This window comes from Vombatus ursinus, unplaced genomic scaffold (assembly GCF_900497805.2).
Source record: "Vombatus ursinus unplaced genomic scaffold, bare-nosed wombat genome assembly UNPS02009205.1, whole genome shotgun sequence".
Lineage (NCBI taxonomy): Eukaryota > Metazoa > Chordata > Mammalia > Diprotodontia > Vombatidae > Vombatus > Vombatus ursinus.
In genome coordinates this window covers 62,888,188-62,911,754 of record NW_020948983.1, presented here as the reverse complement: position 1 = coordinate 62,911,754, position 23,567 = coordinate 62,888,188, and the positions used below count along the sequence as shown (strand labels likewise).

At 37.2% G+C, this 23,567-nt stretch overlaps 1 protein-coding gene across 4 annotated transcripts in view; it reads right to left on the bottom strand.

The window, feature by feature from the left end:
• The window catches only part of THSD4 (thrombospondin type 1 domain containing 4), an 865,877-nt gene that overhangs the window by 420,925 nt on the left and 421,385 nt on the right, over nucleotides 1-23,567 (bottom strand). For all 4 annotated transcript variants that reach the window (XM_027852227.1, XM_027852225.1, XM_027852228.1 and 1 more), the window contains one exon: nucleotides 20,928-21,064. In XM_027852227.1, coding sequence (XP_027708028.1) covers nucleotides 20,928-21,064 — 137 coding nt within the window. The remainder of the gene's footprint in view (nucleotides 1-20,927; nucleotides 21,065-23,567) is intronic.

Sequence of the window (23,567 nt, the reverse complement as noted above, 5' to 3'; positions counted from 1 at the left end):
GTATTTGCTACATCATAGTATATGTATCAAAAACATCAACCAATTAGTATTTATTGAGCCTTTAACATGTGCCAGGCTCTCTGCTAGGTGCTGAGAATATAAAGACAAAAAAAATGAAAATCCTTGCTTTCAATAAACTTTCTTTTTGAAAGATATGTATTTGCATACACGTGTACATACATATATGCATGTGAGACACATATATGTCATATTCACATATATGTTTGCATACCTCTAAAGACTCAGTATGGAGTAGTAGATTGAGAGTGGGGGAGAGGGAAGTAATGTGCAAAGTCTTGTCAGAGGACAGGACAGTCAAGCTGAGACGTAAAGGATGAGAAGTATTTCAACAGATGATAATGAAGGAGAGTATTTTAGGCTTAGAGATTGCCCACCTGAATGCAGAGAGGTAAGAGGTGGGAGAGGTGATCTCATTTTTTTTCCTATGGGGAATAATTGCCAATAACAAATGCTTTCTTTTGCCTCTGTCCATGTAATAGTAATTCTCTGCAGTGAAAACATCTGCTTCTCTGTTTGGTCTACAATAGACAAGAAAAATAGAAAAGCAGCATAAGTGAATTCTATCTACAAACCAGAGTCCTTAGTTCTGTCATTAAGTATTAATTCCCCTCATTTTCACCTCATTATTTTGCCTAAAGTCAAGAGCCTCATTTTTTTACATTGAAAATGCATTTTCAGCAGAGAACACTAGGGGTCACTACCCACTAACTAAACTGTTTAAAACTCTAGTCTTGAAAATGTTCCCTGTTTCACTTTTTAATCATAATACCTACCAGGGAGAAAACAACACCGATCATCAAAATATATTTGTGAAAAGTGCACATACAGGGGACAATATTCAAGATAATGTATGGAAATATTATATTCCAATATTCTGATTCAATACATTTTTAATGAAAACCTATTATGTGCGTACACTTTTACTCTGTCTTATTTTCCCTCCTCTCCCATCAACACTCTCTACCCTCCACAAACACCACCAATCACATCTTCTTTCCTATTTCGAGCTCCAATATTATTCTTTACATTGAATCTGTTGGACCATCAACTCATCTGAAAAATATTTTTTTAAAGAAGTGTTAAATTTGGATATAAAGTTTCCCCTAAACATAAAGACACAACCCAAGAGAGGGTAGTGAAATGGAAAGAAAGTTGGATCTTAAAGTCAGAAGACCTTGGTTTAAATCCCAGCTTCACTGCTTATTATAGATGTGATCCTTGGGCAAGTAATTGAATTTCTTTGAATCTGGTTCCTCATCTATAAATAGAGAGTATGGGGGGAGAGACTAGATGACTTCTAAAGTGCCCTACTAATCGAAGTGTTTGGATACCCCAGGTTCTTGCAATTAATAAAAGGACACATGTATAACAAAAACTGAACTCATGACTCAGCTGTATTCTTATCCCTTCCTTCTATAAGCCTAGCTCCACAAAAAAAAAAAAGGATTTAAAAAAAATTTAAAGACTTGAAAATATTTACAAAAGGAGCATGAAGTTTTATAATGAGTAGGTTGGGGTTTTTTGGGGGTTTTTTTGGTTTTTTGTTTTGTTTTGTTTTGTTTTGTAGAAAAACACAAAACCCCATGAAGGAGAAAGTACAAATAGCATTACTCCCATTTTACAACTGAGGAAACAGGCTGAGAAGTTCAATGACTTGTGAAGATCACATAGCTAGAAAGTAAGCAAGATAAGACTTGAAGCCAGATCTTCTGACTGAGGTCAGTGTTTTCCACAACAGTAGGATCTGAATATGACTGCCTCAAGATCCTATAGATTCAGTCTCAGATGGTCTCAACTCTGATATTCATTCCTAATAGCACAACTTCTGAAGAAAGTCATTCCAAGGATGGAATGACAGAATGAGTTAATGCATTTACTGTATGTTGAAGTATATAAATTGACAATTAAATTTTTTTTAATCTTCCATGTGGGAGAAATTTATATATTTAGGATGCCAATAGCTTATCTCACTATCTTCACTCTTTTCCTACTGATCTGACTGCTAAGTGGCAAGGCATGGAGGTACCCCCATAGGCAACTACTATGTAAGTAATACATCCTAGTAATGATATTCATTCAATTTAACAAAGATTCAAACTAAGGGTCCAAGGCACCCTGCCATGTGTGTAAGAAGTTACCTATCAGCCACACAGCTTTCTTCTAAAAGATACTGATAGCTTTCTGTCATGATCAAACAATAAACAGCACATTTTGGGTGACATTTATGGCAGATGGAATTCCTAGTAATAGGAGATTTAAAACATTGATTGTAAGTAGAATGTAAGCTCCTTAAGGTCAGAGACTGTTTCATTTTTGTATCTCACATTAAGCTTAGCACATATTGGCACTTAATACTTGTTGAATTACAGGTAGAGCTTTGAGAGCTTTGTCCAGCGTAGAAGCTTCAGTTATTGTCCAGTTGATACAATAATGGGAAAATGTGACCATATCCATAGGAATGTAACCCCTGTTTCCAAAGCACATTGGTATGGGACTTTTTCCTTATTGGTAGATTTAGAAGCTCTACCCTACATGAGGGATGATGTGGAATTGGCAACAGATAGAGAGCTTCTGTTCTCAGGAGTTCCCCTTTGGGATTTTCCAAGTGAGAATCTTCTTTGATGATAGTTTTGAGTTGGCTTACAGTTTCAACAGAGAACATGGAAGAGGCTAACCCAATGTCATGTTTCTGAAGGAAAAAACTCTGGGAAGACATGAGAGAATGGGTGGTCTCTATCTTCTTCTTATTCCCAACTTACTACTCTTGAGATTTTGGGAACTTTCCCCTTAGGTGAGATCCAGGACTCTCTGCTAAGCTGAGTTATTTTGCTTCTAGTAGGAGAGCTCTTTCACCGTGTTGTCTGGTATATATTCTACGTGTGTTCTCTCTAATTTCTGTTTTGCTTCAACTTGGATAAATGGACTTCTGTGCTATTTGCTATACATACATATATATATGTATATACACATATACATATGCATTATATATATATATATGTTTACATACGTGTATATTTTTGTGTGTTCTTTGTGCAACTGGTATTAAGTGGGAAAGGGGTCAAGCCTTGGATATACAGCTTAGGGCATCTTTCCCCCCAAAACTGACAAACTGATCAAAAGTTAGCTTGAACCCAATCAAATCCCCTAGACAAACAATATTTAAGGGAACATATGGATATACTTCTAACAGGTACCCCACCCCCTCTCTGTGAGAAGGGCAGAGTGATAGCATCCAGCCTCAACCTCCTGCTTCTCCTCCTGGCAGGAATGAAAGTCTCCGTTGGAGAAGGGTGAGGGGAGAAAAAGCTAGAGGCATTTATTCTGCCTTCCTTTGAGCCACAGAAGGCCAGCAGCCCACTATATGTGGAGCCTTACTACACATACAGTGCCCATCCCACTTCCATTCCTTACACTAACATTGTCTCTCTTTTTTTAAATTTTGAATTTTTACATCACATAAAATAGGGATTTCTATATACAAAGAAGAACCGAAAATGTATTGCACATGAAATCATGGGTCTCTATTTTATATATATATATATATACACACACACACACACACACACACACACACACACACACACACATATATATACACACACACATATATATATACATATATATATGTTTACTTTTTCTTTTGAGTATATAATAAATACAGCAGGTAACTTTCAATGCTATCCTACTAGTCTGAGTTTCCTTCTGACCTTCCTTCTGTTCTCTTTGGTGCATTTTTTTTTAATTATTTTATGGTCTTCTTTTCTTTTTATTTTATTGGGAGCTGAGGAGCAGCTCTATCACTGGCCCCACTCCTGATAGTCTCATTATAAATGAAAGAATTTGCTAGTTAGGGGAATAGTAGCTCATAGGTTCTTCTTGGGGAGATAAATGAGTAAATGGAATTGATTTCATTGTATGTTAAACATTATTTCATGGGACACTCGGTCACCTGCCTTACAGTGATCATGATGATCATAGGTAACTCATGTGTGAGTTATATCAATATCTATTACAAAAAATAAAGGGAAAGTGAAATTCTATAACAAAATTGATGGCTTCCTTCCAACTAAGTCCCTACATACATTTGTCTTGATACACTCATCTGTAAAGCATTACAAAGGAGGATGGTAGAACATAATAAACTCATTTGCAAAACATGAAGAAGAGTGGTAGGTAAATACAAACCATTTCATCTTACTAACAGCAAAAAGCAGTAGAAGAGTAAAGGAAACTGTAGAAAGCTTGGTGTGAAACTCAACTAAGTCTAATCATCTCAAGGGCATTAATAGACAGAATTATAAGGAGGATAAGACATGGATGTGAAATGGAACAGATATGTCAGTATTTCTCTTGTGATGTATCTTCATCATTGATGATAATGCACTAATCATGTTTATGTCCTATCATCTCAGTAAACTATACATATGTATATATATATGTATATGTGTATGTGTGTGTACATATATAATTATATATATATGAACAAGTAGAAATATAACTTAAGAAAATTATATTTGAAAAAGTGCCAGGAACTGAAATATACAGAATAAATATACTAGATAGGATACAATTTTAAAGGCACATACGGATCAATTTTCAAGATCTCAAAGAGGGAACTATTTCAAAAGGACAAGACAGATCATGGATAGTATTAGTATTTCCAAAAAAGACTACAAAGGCACCAGTGATTACTGATCCATATACCTACTTTCTCACCACTATAAAAATATTTATGAGAATGTTCTATGCACACTCATCACAACCTTCTCTGGCTAAGCCCATTTACAGCCCACAAATAATAGGAGCCAAATAAAATCTCAACTGGATATTATTTCTATAGAAGTCGGTCTTTACTAAACTATTTAAACCTGATCCAGTGAAAGTAGACACTATCAAAGAGGCAATTGTGAATTTTGCAAATAGAAGATGGTATACTTGGGATTATTGATGAAAAATATCAATTCCCAGTTTGTAGATAGGGCAATTAGGTGGTGCAGTGGATAGAGCACTGGGTCTGGAATCAGGAAGCCTCATCCTCCTGAGTTCAAATCCGGCCTCTGATACTTACTAGCTGTGTGACCCTGGATAAGTCACTTTAACCCTGTGAAATGAGCTAGAGAAGGAAATAACAAACAGCTCTAGTGTCTTTGCCAAGAAAACCTCAAATGGAGTCACGAAGAATTGGACATGGATGAAATGACTGGACAACAACAACAATAACACATAGAGTTACCTGATTTTGTTGAGTAGACAGCTTGAAAGCTATTTCCTGAACCTAAAGGATTTCTTTCTGAATCCTTTTCCGCTCTTCTGGTGAAGCAGAAATGTAAATCTCAGGAAAGAGCAGTCAAATGAGATGTGAATGATGAGGATGACACATTAAAAAGAAAAGATAATGGGGCCTCACCAGCAGTCTTTTTGTCCTGAAGAAATTTCGAAACTGGAGCACCCCTCTCCTAATTGATGGTGGCCTCTCCCGATTCAAAACTATTTCGGAAGAACAGAAAAGCAACTATGCTTTCACTCCCAGTTCTCCAGCCACCTCTTCAATTACCTCACAGTTGCCTTGTACCTGCATGAATATCCTTTCCCCTTTCTCTCCCATCTTGTTCTTCAGTTATGAAACCATGAACCATGATCAAGTGAACTCTGCATTGTTCCCGAATGAGTTATATAAATCCACTCCCCAATGGTACCAATCACCATCCTAGTAATTTTGGGAAGCAAAGTACCTCTCCAATGGCTACTACTCCACATTGTATGTTGTCTCTCCAATTAGATTGTAACCACCTTGAGGTCAGAGACTTCATTTGCTTTTTATGTTTATATTCCCATTGTTTAACACAGTGCAAGGCACACAGTGAGCACTTTATAAATGTTTTTTTCACTCATTCATCCAATTCATCCATTCATCTCAATGAAAATGTGGAAACATACAGTTTTTCACAGAAAATTCCCAACACAAAATTCTTGAAAGGTATAATGAATACAAGATCCTGATATTTTTCATTTTTACTGATAAATAACTCAGAGCAAAATCCAATTTTAAAGGTTCTCCTCCAGCAAAGTTAGCATGCAAATATTAAATTAATATCACACAAGAGTTGTTGATAGATATATCCATAAAATATAGCATATTTTAATGATGTTCTGGTTATAATTTAAATTAAGGCATAACACAGGAAACATATGTTCACCAAAAGATATTCACCACTGTCAAAGAACATGCCCTATGCAAAATTGAAATGTAGGAGGGATTACCCTATAGATGATGAGGTTTTCCACATATTCTTGCTGTGGATGACATTGCTGATTGTACCGAGTCCTAAAACATTACAGAGTTCTCTCAATGAGATCTACAACCACTCAAAAGAGATTGACCTAGTAATATATACAGGAAAAACCAAGTATTCTAAAAATTAATTGTGTATACAGAGTTTTAAGGTTTATAAAGAACTTTACATTTGCTCTCTCAGGCTACCCAAATTAGAGCATGCAACTGGATGGGAAAATCATGGAGTTAACCTAGTATATATACATCTCAATATTAAATGGGAAGAAGAGAGCAGACTAAATCACATTTGAAAAATTCTAGTGATTTCAATGATTTCAAATAGCTACCAATCAATACCAGCTATTCTAATAGCCCAACGTTTTCAATCAATTTCCCCCTAATAATGCTGTTTGCAAATTATGGGATATCATGATCTTAGAAGAACCAAAATTGAAGGTGACTCAAAGGATAATGATAAGTGGGTTGTAGTGCATCATCAATGATGGCTTTTGTACACAAAATGGTACGCCTCAAAGGCATGCAAGACCAGAAAATGAGGTGGGCCAGTCATGCAGGGAGAACAAGGGATAACAGATGGACAGCCTGAGTTTTGCACTGAAACACGCAAAATATTAAAAGACCCATTAAAAGACTGCTAGTGTTTGGGAGATAGATCCTTTATATAAGATTCAAGGGTATGACATAGCTGAGAATCAGAAAGGATTAGGAGGCCATGAAATCACAGATCCATTGAAGTTAACATTTGGATCCATTGATCCAAAGAAGTTGATTTGAAGTAATTCCATCACATATGTTTCTGTAAGGTCAGAACGGCCTCAGAAACTTTGAGTATTCCTAGTTGTCAAGGAAAACAACATAAAAAAATTCTCATCTGTAGGAAGGCAAGTTGTCAAAATTCTTAATAAGGAACTGATGTGAACCTGTTTTAATCTCAGCCAATCTTCAAAACTTAATTCATACAATGAGCACTTGTACCGGTATTGAAGTAAATTTTTTTCATAATCCTCTCAAGTTTATGAGAAACTCTCACATTTGTTTCAAAATATCTCTACATTCTTTCATTATTTTGGCTTTAGGTCTTGGGAATCTTTTCTTTTATCATTGAACCACTTCAGTGTTGATTTTTTTCTTTAAATAAAAGCATGTTTTCCCAGGGAATTCTGAAGATTTTGTACCATGTTAAATTAGCCCAGCCTTTTCTTTGAGGATTTATTCTGGAACATGGATTCTTAGCAATAAAAGAAATTTTAAGACTATTTACCTCAGTCTAATCGGTAAATTGCTCAATATCATTTATAAAGCACCTTTTTGTTGTTGAATCTTTTTCAGTCGCATCCAACTCTTCATGACCCCATCTGGGGTTTTCTTAGCAAAGATACAGGAGTATTTGCCATTTTCTTCTCCAGTTCATTTTAAAAATGAGGAACTAAGCCACTGGTTCCCCACCTCTGAACTAAAACAAATAAGGTTAAGTGACTTTTCTAGGGTCACACAGCTAGTAAGTGACTAAGACTGGATTTGAACTCATAAAGAGGAGTCTTCCTGACTCCAGGCCCAATGCTTGCTCCACTGCACCACCTAAGCACCCTAATATATACCAAATACTGTGCTAGGTACTGGGGATACTCAGACATAAATAAAATAATCACTTCTCTCAGGGAGTTTGCATTCTATTCTGAGAAATAACACATATTTACATATGCATTACTATATAAAAATGCACATGAAGGAAGCAAATACAAGGCAATGGATAGAGGGAGACACCTAGCAACTCAATACGTCAGGATAAGTCTCATATTGGAGAGAGCACTGGAGCTAAGTTTGGAGGCAGAAGTCACCCTCAACATATCTGACTCCTGCACATTCAGCCTCTGCTGGAAGACCGCAAAGAATTAGGAAATTTATTGCCTCAGAAGGCAGCCCATTTCTCTTAGGAAAAACTAAATTTTTAGGAAATTTTTCGTGCACTGAGCTAATATTCGACTGCACTTTTAATGCATACCTTTTAGTTCTGTCTTCCAGAGTTAAGCAGAACAATTCCTCTTCCAACATGATAGTCCTTCCAAAATCTGAATATACCTATTATGTCTCCTCTAAGATTTTTCTTTGCTAAGCTAAGCATTTCAAATTCATTTGGACTATGATATGGTCCCCCAAACAGGACAAATACCATAGTGACCTGGCCAAGGAAGAAATCAACAAAAATGTAATCTTTCTCTTTCTGGATATTATTTTTATATTAACCTATTTTCTTAGCTCTGACCACTGACCTCCCTAGATTCCTCTAAGTCCCAACTCTAATGCCACCTTCTACAGGAAGTCTTCCCTAAGCTCTCTTGCTTCCAGTACTTTCCCTCTTTTAATTATTTCCAATTTATCTGACCTCAGATACTTACTAGCTCTATGGTCCTGGGCAAGTCATTTAACCTTGTTTGCCTCAGTTATCTCATCTGTAAAACAAGCTGGAAAAGGAAATGACAAACCACTCCAGTATCTTTGCCGAGAAAACCTCAAATGGGTTCATGGAGAGTTAGACATGACTGAAATGACTCAATAACATTTATCCTGTACATAACTTGCTTTGTATATATTTGTTTCCATGTTGTCTCCCCCATTAGACTGTAACCTCCTTGAGGACAGTCACTGTCATTCACCTCTTTGCATGCCCAGTATTTGGTACAGTGTCTAGAACATAATAGGCATTTAATAAATGTTTATTGATTAGCACTACACTTCCATTAATTCCAGTACTGTATCTTCAGCCTTACATATCCATAACTCGGAAGAAAAGTAATCTTCAACTGTCTCCAGAATAAGGTCCCCAATTGTACCTTAACCTTAAAATGTTTCTTTCCTAAGATATCATTTTGTCTAAATTCCCAGAAAGCATTTGACATACTATCTCATAAAATCTGTGTGTCTAAGAAGGAGAGATGGATGTTAAGCATTTTGTAAACCTTAAGTTTCTGAGATAGAGACAGATATAATGTCAGTTATCGTTATTGTTGCGATGCTGTGGTCTACATGGCAATACGGTTAGGTAGATTTGGAGTTAGTTCAGTGACTAGACCTAAAAAGTTGATTTCTACTTGGAGGGAGATCTCTAAACAAATGCCTTAGACTTAGGGAATGTGTCTCTGGCCCTGTGCTATTTAAAATGTTTGTAAAAGACTTGGACATCAGCATAGATAGAATACTCATCAAATTTATGGATGAAACAAAACTAGGAGAAATGACTAACAAAGCTGGAATCTAAAAAGAGTTAGACAGGCTGAAACTGTGGGCCAAAGCTCAATGAGTCAACAGTGTGATGTGGCAGAAAAAAGGATTTTGCATTAATAGAGGTAGAGTATTTAGGAAACAGGTCCACTGTGCTCAGCTCTACCAAGATCACATCTGGGGCATGGGGGTCAATACTGTACACTACACTCTAGGAAGGACGTTGACAAGTCAGATTGTCCAGAGAAGAGAGACTTTCAGAGTGAGGGGGCTAAAGAGTCCATGCTGTATACAGACCAAACTCAAAGAACTGAAGGTTGATTGTTCCTTGTTGATTGGTTGGTTTTGCCTGGAGAAAAGAAGATTAAGAGACGCTGCCTTCTAGAACTTGAAGATTTCTCATCCGGAAAAGGAATCTGATTTGTTCTGCTTCGGCCCCAGAGAACAGAAGTAAGATCAATATGTGGAAGTTACAGATTTTCTTTTATGTATGGAAAAAAAATCTCCTAACCAATGAATTGAGCAAAAGCGAAATGGGCTGCTTTGGTAGTTGAGACTTTTCCTTCCTTATCCCACAACCCCCACTAAAAATCTTAAAATGAAGGACAGATAACCAATGTTGGAGATGTTTTACAAAAGATGTTCAAAGGAGATAATATTTGTAAAGTTCTTAGCACAGTGTCTGGCATAGAAAAGGCACTTAATAAATGCTTGCTCTTTTCCCTCCCTCCACCATCCTTTATAAAGGTAGAGATTAGAAAAGGTGGCCTTTGATATCTCTTCCAATTCTAAGATTCTGTGATTCTATAGCCATAATTTTTTAAAATTTTTTTTGTAAATTGTATTTTATTTTTTCCAATTACATGTAAAGATAGTTTTCAACATTCATCGCTAACAAACTTTTTTTTTTTAGGCAGTTGGGGTTAAGTGATTTGCCCAGGGTCACATAGCTAGTAAGTGTCAAGTGTTTGGTCTGAGGCCAGTTTTGAACTCAGGTCCTCCTGACTTCAGGGTTGGTGCTCTATCCACTGCACCACCTAGCCGCCCATCTAATAAACTTTTGAGTTCCAAATTTTTCTCTCTCCCTCCCCAAGACATAAGTTTATTGCTTTCACCTCCTAAAACTTCTGACCACGATTTCTGTCAATGGCACTTACTTTTTTCTGACTCTTCCTTCTCCTTCATATCCAGTCAATCACCAAGGTCCATTGATTTCTCCTCCAATCTTGAAATTCTTCTTCCTAATTTGAGATTTCTTGAATCTCTTCCACTTTTCTCCATTCTAGCTGCCACTACCAAAGTACATTCCCTGACACCACCTGGAGCACTGCAATGACATCCTAATAGATATTAATTAAATAATTAATTAAATGAAAATAATAGAAAGGACGTGCATATAATAATAAATTCCTTACTTTATCTAGCCTCTGATGAAGATTAATGTCTGATTCTCATTAGGCCTGCAGATTATACTGTGGTGTTTATTTTCATGCTTGCTTAACGTTGTACTTCATAGAATTTGTTCTTCAAATCCTTCTTTATATTGCTAAGCTAATTCACCATATCCACGAATCTATTAATTAAATACCTGCTCAAAAATCTTCAAAGGTTCTTGTTGTTGATGTTGTTTAGCCGTTTCATTCGTGTCTAACTCTTTGTGACCCCATTTTAGGTTTTCTTGACCAAGATATTGGAGTGGCTTGCCATTTCCTTCTCCAGCTCATTTTATAGATGAGGAAACTGAGGCAAACAGGGTGAAGTGACGTGCCCAAGGTCATACAGCTAGTAAGTGTCTGAGGCCACATTTGAACTCAGGTCCTCCTGACTCCAGGCCTGGTGCTCTAACCACTGTGCCATCTAGCTGCCCCTAGGCAGCTTCCCACTGTCTGTTAACCTACAAAGGCTCCCTACTACCTACTAACTGAAATTCATATTCCTTTGCCTGGTATTCAACAATTTCATAATTTGACACCATCCTGCCTTCTAAATCTTTTCTCTTACTGCTCTCTTTCTTTCCCTCCTCCTTCCTCTCTTTTTTACATCCATTTCCCATATTCCAACCTCACCTTTCTCCTTCTCTCTCTCTTCACCTTTTTACATTATCAACTCCTAAACCCCAACTCTATTGCTACAGTACTTTCAGTATCCATACTTTGTACCTGCATTGAGTGACCTCAAATATGATCTTTTCACTCTAGGAATATTAATTAGAATGTCCACAAAACTCATCATTCTGGCCCATGTTCCTCAAAACTTTAAAGGTTTAGCTCACATACTTAAACCTATGAATCAGTTTGCAGCTTTAAAAAAAATTAGGCAGTAAGCTAAAATAAATTAAATTTTTCTCCTCCCTTTTCCTTTTAGCTTTTGGCATTCATGGGATCTATGTTTATAGAGAGGAGTAAAAGTATTCTCTTAATCTACTGAAACAGATATGGAGGAGAAGATAGGAGATGAGAAAAAAATATGGTTGGGAGCCAAGGGACAATTTCAGTGTTTGTGAAACATTTATGAGTTTTAAGATTTGGAAACTATCTGTAAGATCAACTTGGCTCAAATTCTAAAAGGAGTCAGAATGGTGCAGTGGACTGGACTCAGAGTTAGGAGGATGTGAGTTCAAATCCTGCTTCCCAACATGCTGAATATGACCCTGAGCAAATCAATAACTCTCTAAGTGTGAGCTTCCTTATCAGTCAAATGGCAATGTTGGGCTAAATGAGCCCTATTATCCTTCTTAGCTCTATATTTATGATCCTATAACAAAGGCAATTAGATGGCAATTAGAAAACATTAGGGAAAGTTGTGATGACAAGAGAAAAATATAAAAACTCATGCAAATTTGTGTGGCTATCCATTTGTTTGTTTCCATGACAGATGCCTTAATAGGGTGGAAGGGATCTGAAGCCTTTCCTGATTCCCTTAATTGTTCAAGTTTTCTATCTCCTCCTCAGATTACCATGGAGATATTTTTCAAATTTATAGGCTGTATCCACCCAGTCTAACGATCCTTGAGGGCAAGGACTCTGTATAGTGCCATCTTCATACCTTTCGCACCTAGCATATAATTGGTGTTCTTGCTGTTTAGTCATTTCAATCATCTTTGTGACCCCATTTGGGGTTTTCTTAGCCAAGATACTGGAGTCATTTGCCATTTCCTTCTTCAGTTCATTTTATAGATGAGAAAACTGAGGCAAACAGGGTTAAATGACTCGTCCAGGGTTGCCCAGCTACATTAAAAGGACAAAGATGCTTCCTGACTCTAGGCTTAGTGTTCTATCTACTATACCACCTAGTCTCCAGGAATCAGGAAGATCTGAGTTCGAATATGGCCTCAGACATTTCCTAGCTGTGTGACTCTGGGCAAGTCATTTACCACTGTTTGCTTCAGTTCCTTATCTGTAAAATGAGCTGAAGAAGAAAATGGCAAACTACTCCAATTTCTTTGCCAAGAAAATCCCAAATGGGGTCACATAAAGTCAGACACGATTGAAACAACTAAACATCAAAAACAACAAAATGCTTGTTGCACAGAATTAAATCAGATAATCTGAGTTCAAATTTGGCTCCAGAATTATTTATTGGCTAAATGATTTTGGTCAAGTCACAATTTTTTGGATCTTACATTCCTCCTATCTAGAAAATGGGGCTGGTATTTAAACTACCCTATGCCACAATGTTATTATGAAGATAAAGGGATGATAACATATACAAAAGGCATCATAAGTCTCAGGGCACTGTAGAAATATAAGGTATTATTAGATGTCCCCTGTTGATTCTTTCCATCCTACTATCTAAGTTCATGGTTCTAAGTTACACTGACTACTAACTGAAAAATACCAATATTCAATTCAGAACACAATTTTAGAGAGAACTAGATCTGTACTTTGCCAGCTCATGATGAATGAAGTCAATGACACACATCCTTTTTTTTTTGATGTTGTTTAGCCCAGAAAAGAGTGGCCAATCTTATTATTCCAAGGAGGTGACAGTGATAGAAGAAAGAAAAGAGGCAAATACCACAAAGGCATATATTAATGTACATGTGCTCTCAGAATTATCAGGACAATTTCATCTTTCAGACTAATCTCAGAGTTCAGGTAGGGTTTTTTTGAAATAGAACTGAATCACTTATATAACATAGCTTTACCTTTTTTTTTAACTCCTCCTTCCTCAAAGCAGATATTCAGTTTCATCATCACTGTCCCCTTCCCAACACACACACACACACACACACACACACACACACACACACACACACACTAGCTACCTCAGGTTAGGATGACCAGTTCATTTCTACAATTCTCTGGCTGAAAGGATCCCTGGGAGATTGTTTCATCTGTCCTTTTGACAGGAGATAAGATAAAACTAAATCAGCCTAGGTTAGAAGTGGATAAGGACAGGAGGTATCACTGTCAGTAAAAAATAGTTTTAGAAATTTCTATTTTGCCGCAAAAGGTTAATTGGACTCATCCACATTTCTAAATGGATGTGTTTTGTTTGTTTTGTTTTCCTCTGTGTGCTCCACCTCTGTCTCTCTTGTCCCAGAGTTGAAGGCTAATGGATTGTAAGTTTCTATCTGCAGCAAACACAAACCTATCTGAGTTTCCCCTCCCAGTCATGATTCTGACTTTGGGGACTTCAACTTTATGCCTCAGGTGAAGTCTTACCCTGGAACTTCCTCCAGCACCTGGGGCCTTCTCACACTGTCCATACAATGTCCATACAACTTTGTGCCCTTATCATGGTGGAACATCCTTCTTTAATGCTAGCCCCCCTCCTCTCACTGATGAGTGCATCAATACTTGGGAGTCTCCACTTTGGGGAAGGGTTCAGGACTGCCAAGGGCAGCTGAGTGACGTGGTGGATAGAGTACTGGGCCTGCATTTAGGAAGACTCATCTTCCTGAGTTCAAATCTGGCCTCAGACACTTACTAGCTGTGTTACCCTGGGCAAATCACTTTTAACTCTATTTACCTCAGTTTCCTCATCTATAAAATGAGCTGGAGAAGGAAATGGCAAACCACTCCAGTATCTTTGCCAAGAAAACCCCAAATGGGATCATGAAGAGTTGGACATGACTGAAAAAAGACTTAGCAACAACAACATAGGCCTGCCAACCTTTATTCCCCTCCTCACTATGATTCTAACTTTCTAGATGTGAATGCCATATCCCCACAAGGTACCATTGTCTTACCCTATTCCTCCTCTTTTCAGATGCCTTTTGGGTTTCTTTTTCCCTCATTATAATGTAAGCACCTTGGGGCAGGGACTTTTTTTTTGCTTATATTTTTATTTCCAGCACACTTAACATAATACCTGGCACACACTAAGCGCTTAATAAATGCTTGCTTGTTATATTCCCCAGACTGTCGAGTTCCTTGGGTACGTTCAGGTACCCAAAGTTTTTTTTTTCCAATTAAATGAAAATAATAGAAAGGATGGGCATGTAATAATAAATTCCTTACTTTATCTAGCCTCTGATGAAGATTAATGTCTGATTCTCATTAGGCCGGCAGATTATATTGTGGTGTTTATTTTCATGGTTGCTTAATGTTGTACTTAATGATTTTCAGCAAAGAGGAAATCTACCACTGTTAATAACATCCTTCCAGTGCCTAACAATCCTTGCCTCAAGATTCAGTCTCATGAGATGAGAGATATAAAGCATCTAGTCCATCATTTTTCTTATTTTTCTGTGATGGGCTTATTTCCTGCTTCTTCCAACAGCCTGAAGTGCATTCATCAATAAAGGAAAGATTATCAGCACTTTTAGACAACAGCAACAACAATAACAACAACAAAAATGGTTAATGGGACTTTGAACCATTTAGCCAGAGGAAGGAGATGGTCCTACTCCTTTGGTTCTGGAAGGCACATTTGCACATTCAAGGAAAATGATGACCTCTGTCAGAGAGGCTTAGAGTATTGCAATCCCTTCAATTACACGCCTGAGCACAAAACCTTTATTATGTCATTCTTATTGAGATAGCAGAACACAGATGGAAAGGACCAAGCTCCTCTCCGGACATTTGGAAACGGTTAATTTTAATTACCAGACAAATATGAAATAAGCAGGAGATATTTTCCAAATGCAACTAAGTAGCATCCAACTGGAGGCAGGTGGTAGAGGAGAGGGAAAGATGGCATGTTAGCAAATCCCAAAATATGTAAAATTGAACTCTGCAGACACTGCAAAGGTATCTATCTAAATGGGTACATGTGCAAAATGAGGAAGGGGATTTCCTTATATGGAAGGGCTTCTTTTTCTTCAAAATAGGAAAGCCACAGGAAGATACTTTCTCATACATTCTTTCATTCCATCCACAGCAGTGATCATGAAATTCAAAGAAGACCCAAAAAGAAAAAAATAAAATGAGTAATACAGCTGGGAAGACATTCAGACTTAGAGGATTATAGATTTAGAACTGGCAGGAACCTAAATGGTCATGTAGTCTAACCTCACTTTACAGATGAGGAAAGTGAGGCTGAGAAGTTAAATGAATTCCCTGAAGTCACACAAGTAGTAAATGGAAGATTTGGAATTTAATCCAGGTACTGTGCCATGGTTGCCTTGGGAAAGTATTATCTAACGAGGCCTAGGTCCTCTTATTTTATCTGAGCTCACCTACTCATCTCAACTCCAAAAATCAGAATACATCAGAATATATATGCTTGGCATTTACCTAGAATGTATGTACTTGACAATATCCTTTCTCAAATACTCCCTTAACTGTTTGACCCTGGCAAGTTATTTTACCTCTACCTGCCTCAATTTCCTGATCTATAAAATGGAAATAACACCTTCCTCACAAGGTTGTTGTGAACATCAAATGTGATAATATAGGTAAAACATTTTGCAAACCATAAAGCATCATATAATGCTAGTTACTATCATTATTACATCAGACATATTCAACCACAGAGGAACTTAAGAGTTACATGTTATATAAACTGGTGGTCTCCAAACCTGAATCCAACACTCCAAATCCAACACTTTCCATTATAACACACAGATATATTTTCATACACTGATGCGAAAGGAGGTAAGGGTTATGAATTTTAATAAATAATCCAATCATCACCATGAACGGAGTGACCCTGAGAAGACCCTAGGACTACATCTATAGCCAAAATCAAAACTGTGCAACATGTGCACGAAATTCATTTGTTTCATAACAAATATGATCCACAAATAACTCAAAGCAAAGGGGCTATTTGTACAAGAATGAGGGTAAGTCAATTAAAAATCAAAACCAAAACATGCCTTGTTATTGCCATGATCACATTATTGAAGGCACGAATAATGGGTTGAAAAAGTCAGGAAAGTTTTCTTTCTGCAGTCATATATCTAGCTGTCTCTAGGACAAAATACAAATGAACCTGATATTTAATATTACTCCAGTCTCCTTTTCCAGATTGATTGCACATTTCTCCCCTTGGTGCACTCTACGATCTGGCCAAACTGGTGAATCTGGTTGTTTTCTCCCCCCTAACCTACTATTCCATCTTCTATCTTTGCCCAGGCTGTACTCCACACCTGGACGTCTTCCATGCTCAGAATGAACTCCTCCTTACTCAAACTTCATAGAATAATAATAGAAACTGATATTTAAATAGTCCTGTAACATTTGAAATACGCACATATAATCTCATTTGAATCTCACAAGAACCCTGTAAGATAGATATTACAAGTAATGTGAACTTCATTTTATAGAAGGGTTAGATGTCCAAGGTCACACAGCTAGTGTCAAAGGTGGGATTTGATCCCAGTGCTTCCTGACTCAGAGTTCAGTCATACTGTCCTCCCACTGAGGAAACAAAAATAGCCTGAACCTTGATGAAAAAAGCAGATATGTCTGACATCTAATACCTGTGTGACCCTGGGGAAGTCACTTATCTGAAAGTCCGTTTGCTCATTTTTGTTATTTAGTAGTTTCTAAAAGCTGGCCATCATGAAGAACTGGGATTTCTTTCCTTCCAAGATCCCACCAACTCTACTCCTCTGACAGGTGGAGATTATTCATTAATCATTCTCCAATGAGGAGAATCTTAAGCATATGGATTTGAGTCCCAGGTTACATTAAAAAAATGGAAACAATATTATACAGAATACCTAGCTTATGGGATTATTGTAAGACTCAAATGAAATAATACATTGTAAAGCATTTTACAGACTTTGAAACACCACATCAGTTATTATTCCTGTGTTCACCTTTACTACACATTAGCATTTTGATTATATCCATTTTTGGTTCTTCATTAATCCTATTCAGATCCTTGAATAGACTGTATGCATTTTACCTCTGTAGAATCATAAGGAGAAATGGCTATCTCTGCCTTATATGATATAGAGCAACTACATTTACACAGAAGAGAAATAAAGAATAAGGCTCCAGATTTAGCATGTGAAAGAAAAAGTTGGACTGATAAAGGCCCCTAGGGCTAAACAAATTAAAATTTAATTTAACTCAGTGGAATGAAGTTTGAATTCTATTTGAAGGGACCTTAGAGATTGCTTAGCCCAATCCAGCCCTACTACATTTTACAAAATGAAGTCACGGAGGCCTTGAGGGCTGACTTATTCAAGGCCACAACCCTAATTAGTCAAAGAGTCAAGATTAGAAGCCAAAGCTCAAGCATTCTTGTTTAGTGTACTTTCTAATACACCAAAATGTCTTTCATTTGATCTTCTCTAATATTTCCACTGTTTTACTTACCCAAAGATGCCACAAACGTTATCAAATAATAAATGCCAATTACTGGAAGGTATTTTCCTTAATTTTTTTTCATTTTAAGAATTTATTCAAAAACTGAGGAAAAAATGAGAATGTCCATTTGTTGCATTGTTCAACAGTCAGTTTTCTCCATATCTAAAGGTTGTTTTTCTGTTTTTAAATTAAACTGTGATTCATTCTGTCTGCCTCCATCTATAACTCAGTTACTTCCTATTTAGGAAGTTAAAGCACTGACACATGGGTGTCTTACAGTATAAGCCATAGGGGATCCAGGGGAGTGTTAATCTAATGTACCCCAACTTAAAAGCCCACAGGGAAGCTCAGTTCACTAAGTGAAATAATATAACCAGTTCTTTGAACAAACTCAGACTTCTCCTTTCACCTACACGTATCGCGGTGCTGGTCTGTTACCACCTCAATTCTCATGTAACTCAGGGCTTAAAATTGGCCATTTCCATAAGACACTTATCATTGATGGAGAGAATAATTATTCAGTGCTCTGCGCCTGCATAAGGGACTGAGTTGGCCACAGCTTGAGAGAGGAGGGCTCCTTCTTTTGGCTTCCCGCTTTGACAGTGGGCAGATGTGATTCTAGGTTCTCTTCAGGGAAAAATCCCATAGGAAAAGAAGACTTTGAAAGAAGTCAACATGTAGAGAAGCTAGTACTATGAGTATGTTCCGATGTCTAGCTCACCACACAGAGATCACTGGGAATTTCCCCTTGGGTGAGAACACAATTTGTCTTTCTGTCTCTCTCTCTCTCTCTCTCTCTCTCTTTTCCTCTTTGATATTTTCCTCTCAGTGGGAAAGTTCATTCACTTTGTGCATTCTGTAGTATATGCTAATCTGTATAACTTCTCTGATTTCTGTTTGCTATAAGCTTAGATAAATTTGTTTATTTACCATTCACTTGTGCTAACCTTTGTTTAACTGTCATGTGTTGGGAAGAAAATTAAGCCTTCAGATATACTTTGGGGCACTCCTTCCCAATTAAAGGATAGTGATCAGGAAATGGTGTGAACCTAAAAATGATTTCCTAATGACTAGCAAATATTTAGTGGGGTAGATAGATAGAATTTTCATTTATACCCTTTCTCTGAGGAGAGCCGAGCAGACCAGCCTTGTGGCCATAATATCCTGCTCCCTTCTGGGTCAGAATAAAAGTATCCCTTGGATATCTATTCATATCTCCCTGTGAGCCATATTTTGACAAACCCATATAGACATACATATAACCTACCTAGGAAACATATACACACATCTTACATTCAAATCTAATTGATTTCTCATCAAACACTTCACTATATTTTGAATACCTCTTTGTCCTTTGTCATTCTTGGACTCTTTCACCACTCCTATATCTAAGAATTTTAAGCAACCCTGGTCCCATAGTATCACATTCCCATCAGACCTCGGAGGGCACCATGAAAGGCTGATGACCACCCTAGATCCTATACCTGGTATAAGCTTGAACAGGACTCACTCTTTGGGCCAATAAATCAAATCCTTCGGCTATATTAATGTCAAACATTGTGATATTCTACATATAAATATAGCAGTTCATAACAGCTATGGTATGTTAATTAAGCTAGAATCTTAGTCTATTCTAAAATAGTAATTTAGCTATTCTCAGGAATACAATGATCCACGACAATCCCAGAAGACTAATGATGAAGCATACTATCCACCTCTAAAATAAAAGAACTGATATTGTCTGAATACAGACTGAAGCATGCTATTTTTCATTTTCTTTCATTCAAATCTTCTAGTACAAAATGACTAATATGGAAATGTCTTACATGACTGCAAAAAAATAGTAATTTAACTTGTTAACCCTTAGTTACTCTGATGAATTTCTAAATCACAGCCAGGAAAACAGATTCGCTGACCCCAATTAACATAACTCTGGAGTATTATCTCAGTCAAGAGTCACATTTTAAAGAAAGTAGTCCTTTCTATGAAAGTGAAATGAAATGTAAGAAGAACCTAGATAAATTGCCATTACTTCAATTTTTTTTCCTTCTTGAGCTTAGAATATACATGGAGAGTTACAATGATATTCCTATGACATACTTCAACAACAACAACAAAGATGCTTGAAATACATTTCCTATTTAAATTATATCTTCTGCTCTATGAGACAGAAGAGAGTAGGCAGCTTTCATTCTGGAATCTTCTTTGTCCATGGGAGGCTAGGCATAATAAGTCATCTCAAGCCTTTCCTTTAGAACGACAATGCTAGATTCTCAAAACCTATTTACCAAACCATTAACTACTTTCACCCATCAGTCATGCCTCGAAGAGAAAATGTCTTCTATGTCATGAGCTTCAATGAAAGAAGTGAGTGACTGTGCAGGAGACATTTAGTCCATTTCCATTGGGCTCAGCAAACAAAATACCAACATTAGAAAGGGAGAAGCTCCAGAGAGGCTAGGGCCACTCCTAAGCCAAAGTCTTGAAATTGGTTAGAGGAACAGATGTAGGAGCTTTCTCCTTCACCCCCTCTATGTTCCACAGCAAAAGAAGAATCCCCCTGGTAAGAGAGATTAGAGCCTCAACTTGTAGTAACTCAAGACCATCAACAGCCACAGAGTAGACAGGACCCAAGATGATTTCCTCCTCCCCCTCCTCAAATCTGGTGGTATACAGGCACTTACCTTGCATTGCCCTGATACACAGATGGATGTGCCATTCTGGTCACAAGGAGTGCCATCAATGACCTTCTCAGCTTGCCTCACGTAGAAGCGATAGCCCATTGCTTGGCAGTTCAGCTCGCACTTTTGATTTCCTCGTACTATGAAAAAATAATGAAAAAAAAAAATTCACAGGTGGTCAGTTCTTAGAGTGAAATCAGTAGGCAGCACCATACAATTAAGCTGCTCTTCTCTTCTCCCATTTTTCCTAGGCACAATTCATCATACTATTTCTTCTTAAAAGGCCCACAAATTAAGTGTGAGTGTGTGTGTGTGTGTGTGTGTGTGTGTATGTGTGTATGTATTTGGGGAAACACAAAAATAATACTATGCTCTCTTCTAAGCAATATGTTCCAAGGTCATACAAAGTCTGCATGTGTAATTGTTGTTAACAATCTCAATTTTTCCCCCTTATACAATATCAGGACATCATATTTTCCCTAGTATACCCCTTTTTCCTACTATTTCATTGTCTCACACTCACATACTCATTGTCTTACACTCAAAAGTAATCTCAGCAAACTAACAGAAAACAGAACAGAGTTATATGGATTCTATTAGGATAACGGACAAGTAGCTATGTAAGTCCTGGTATCTTTGTTCTTAGAAGGATCAGACAGAAGTATCCATGAAAGTATCCAAATCACAAAATATAAGAAAAGGCTTTAGATGTCACCTAGTACAATCCTTTTCTTGGTTCATAATTTTTTCCTATCATAGCTAGCTAAATTGGGTAGAAGACAGGAGGCCCACTAAGTTAGAAGATGTGGTACATGATCTCGGGCAAGTTATATCACCTAAGGGCTTTCAATACTTCTGTCTTTTTCCCTACTTTTCACGAAATACAAATACTCAGTTCTAGGAAGATTACATTTTATACAAACATTCCTTCTAAGTACAAGAACCTGAGTAGAATATTCCCCTTCCTTCTCTGTCTCCTATGATACTATTCATATATATCCATGAATGAGTTTCTGAGCATTATGTCAAATCATAGCTGCCAAAGAAAGAGGTTAAGAAGATACTTGAGTGACTTCAGTCACTTAAGTTAGTGACTGAATCCCCAAATACACCAAAATGTCAGATTTGGAAGGAATTACAAAGGCTGCTCAACCCATGTGTAAAAGAAGTCAGCTCCAACAATATTTCTGACAAGCAGACATCCAACCTATGCTTGAAAAATTTCAATGACAGTGAACTCACTACCTCCCAAGTCAATCTATTCTATTTTGGGACAGCTACAATTTTTAAATAAGTGTTTGCTTAGATCAAATACAAATATGCCTCTCTGTACCTTCCACCATTTGCTGACTTCTGGGACTGAATAGAACAAGTCCATTATCTTTTCCATCAACTGTTCTTCAAATCTTTGAAGATAGCTATCATTCCCTCTATGTCTTTTATTCTCCAGGCTAAGAATTGTCATCTAGTTCCTTGAACCAGGCATAGTCTCCAGTCCTCTCATTACCCCGGTCCCCTTCCTCAAGATAAACTCCAGTTGGTATATGTCCTTCCTAAACTGTTGTTCCTAGAACTGGACACAGCACTGTAGGCATGGCATCTGAGCAAGGCAGTATCCAGTAAGTCCATCAACACTCTTGCACTGTCCCTTCTTAATATATCCCAGGTTAATATTAACCTTGCAGGCTTTCATATCATACCAGTACCTCATTTTGAATTTTCGGTTCACTAGATCTTTCTGTACAAACTATGATATAATCATTCCTCTATAATCTTATACTTGTGAAGCTAGTTGTTGTTGTTTTTCAATCTAAAGGAAGAACTGTAGATTTCTTTCTATTAATTTTCATCTTGCTATATTCAGCCCCTTGTGCTAACTTGCCAGGGATCTATTTCCATCTTGACTATCAGTTAGCATATGAGCTAGCGCTCTTCAAGTGGAATACTTTGATGACCCTATGATTTCATTGAAGCTGCTACTACTTCTAACTGTGCTGCTTGCAACCTATGCCTCCCTTCCATCCAACGATGTTGTGGGCCTTGTCTAGATCTCTTAACATTTGGTGGTTCCAATGAAACACATGGGCTCTCCATGAGTTATCCTTTATACTCTCTCCATGACAATATATTTCACTGATAAACTAATAGATGCCACTTCAATGAAATTTTTCATTGTTAATATGCTTCAGCCTATACATTTCCACTGTCCTATAAGCAATCAACAATTTCAACTTTTCAGAAAAATTGTTTCCCATTACTTGAATTTACACAGAACCATAAAAAAATACTAATCTTGAAAAGGTATTCTTTGTTTCAGTGAAAGAGGGGAAGTGAAGGGGGAGAGCATTCCAGGCAAGGGTGATAGCCAATATAAAGTCACAGAGATGGAAGATAGAAGGTCATGTACAAAGAAGAACAATAGTCCAGTATAGCTGAACTGTAGAATTCATAGAAGGGATTAAAGTGTAAGAAGACTGAAGAATTTAAGAAGGAATCAAAAAACTAGCTCCAAACTTGGGGTGAGGGGAGAGAAGAAAATCTCAATTACTTAAAATTACTTGACATTCTTCACTCATAAACACAAACATACGTCACATTGTCTTTTTAGAGACTCCTTGATAATTGCAAAGCTGTACTTTCAGG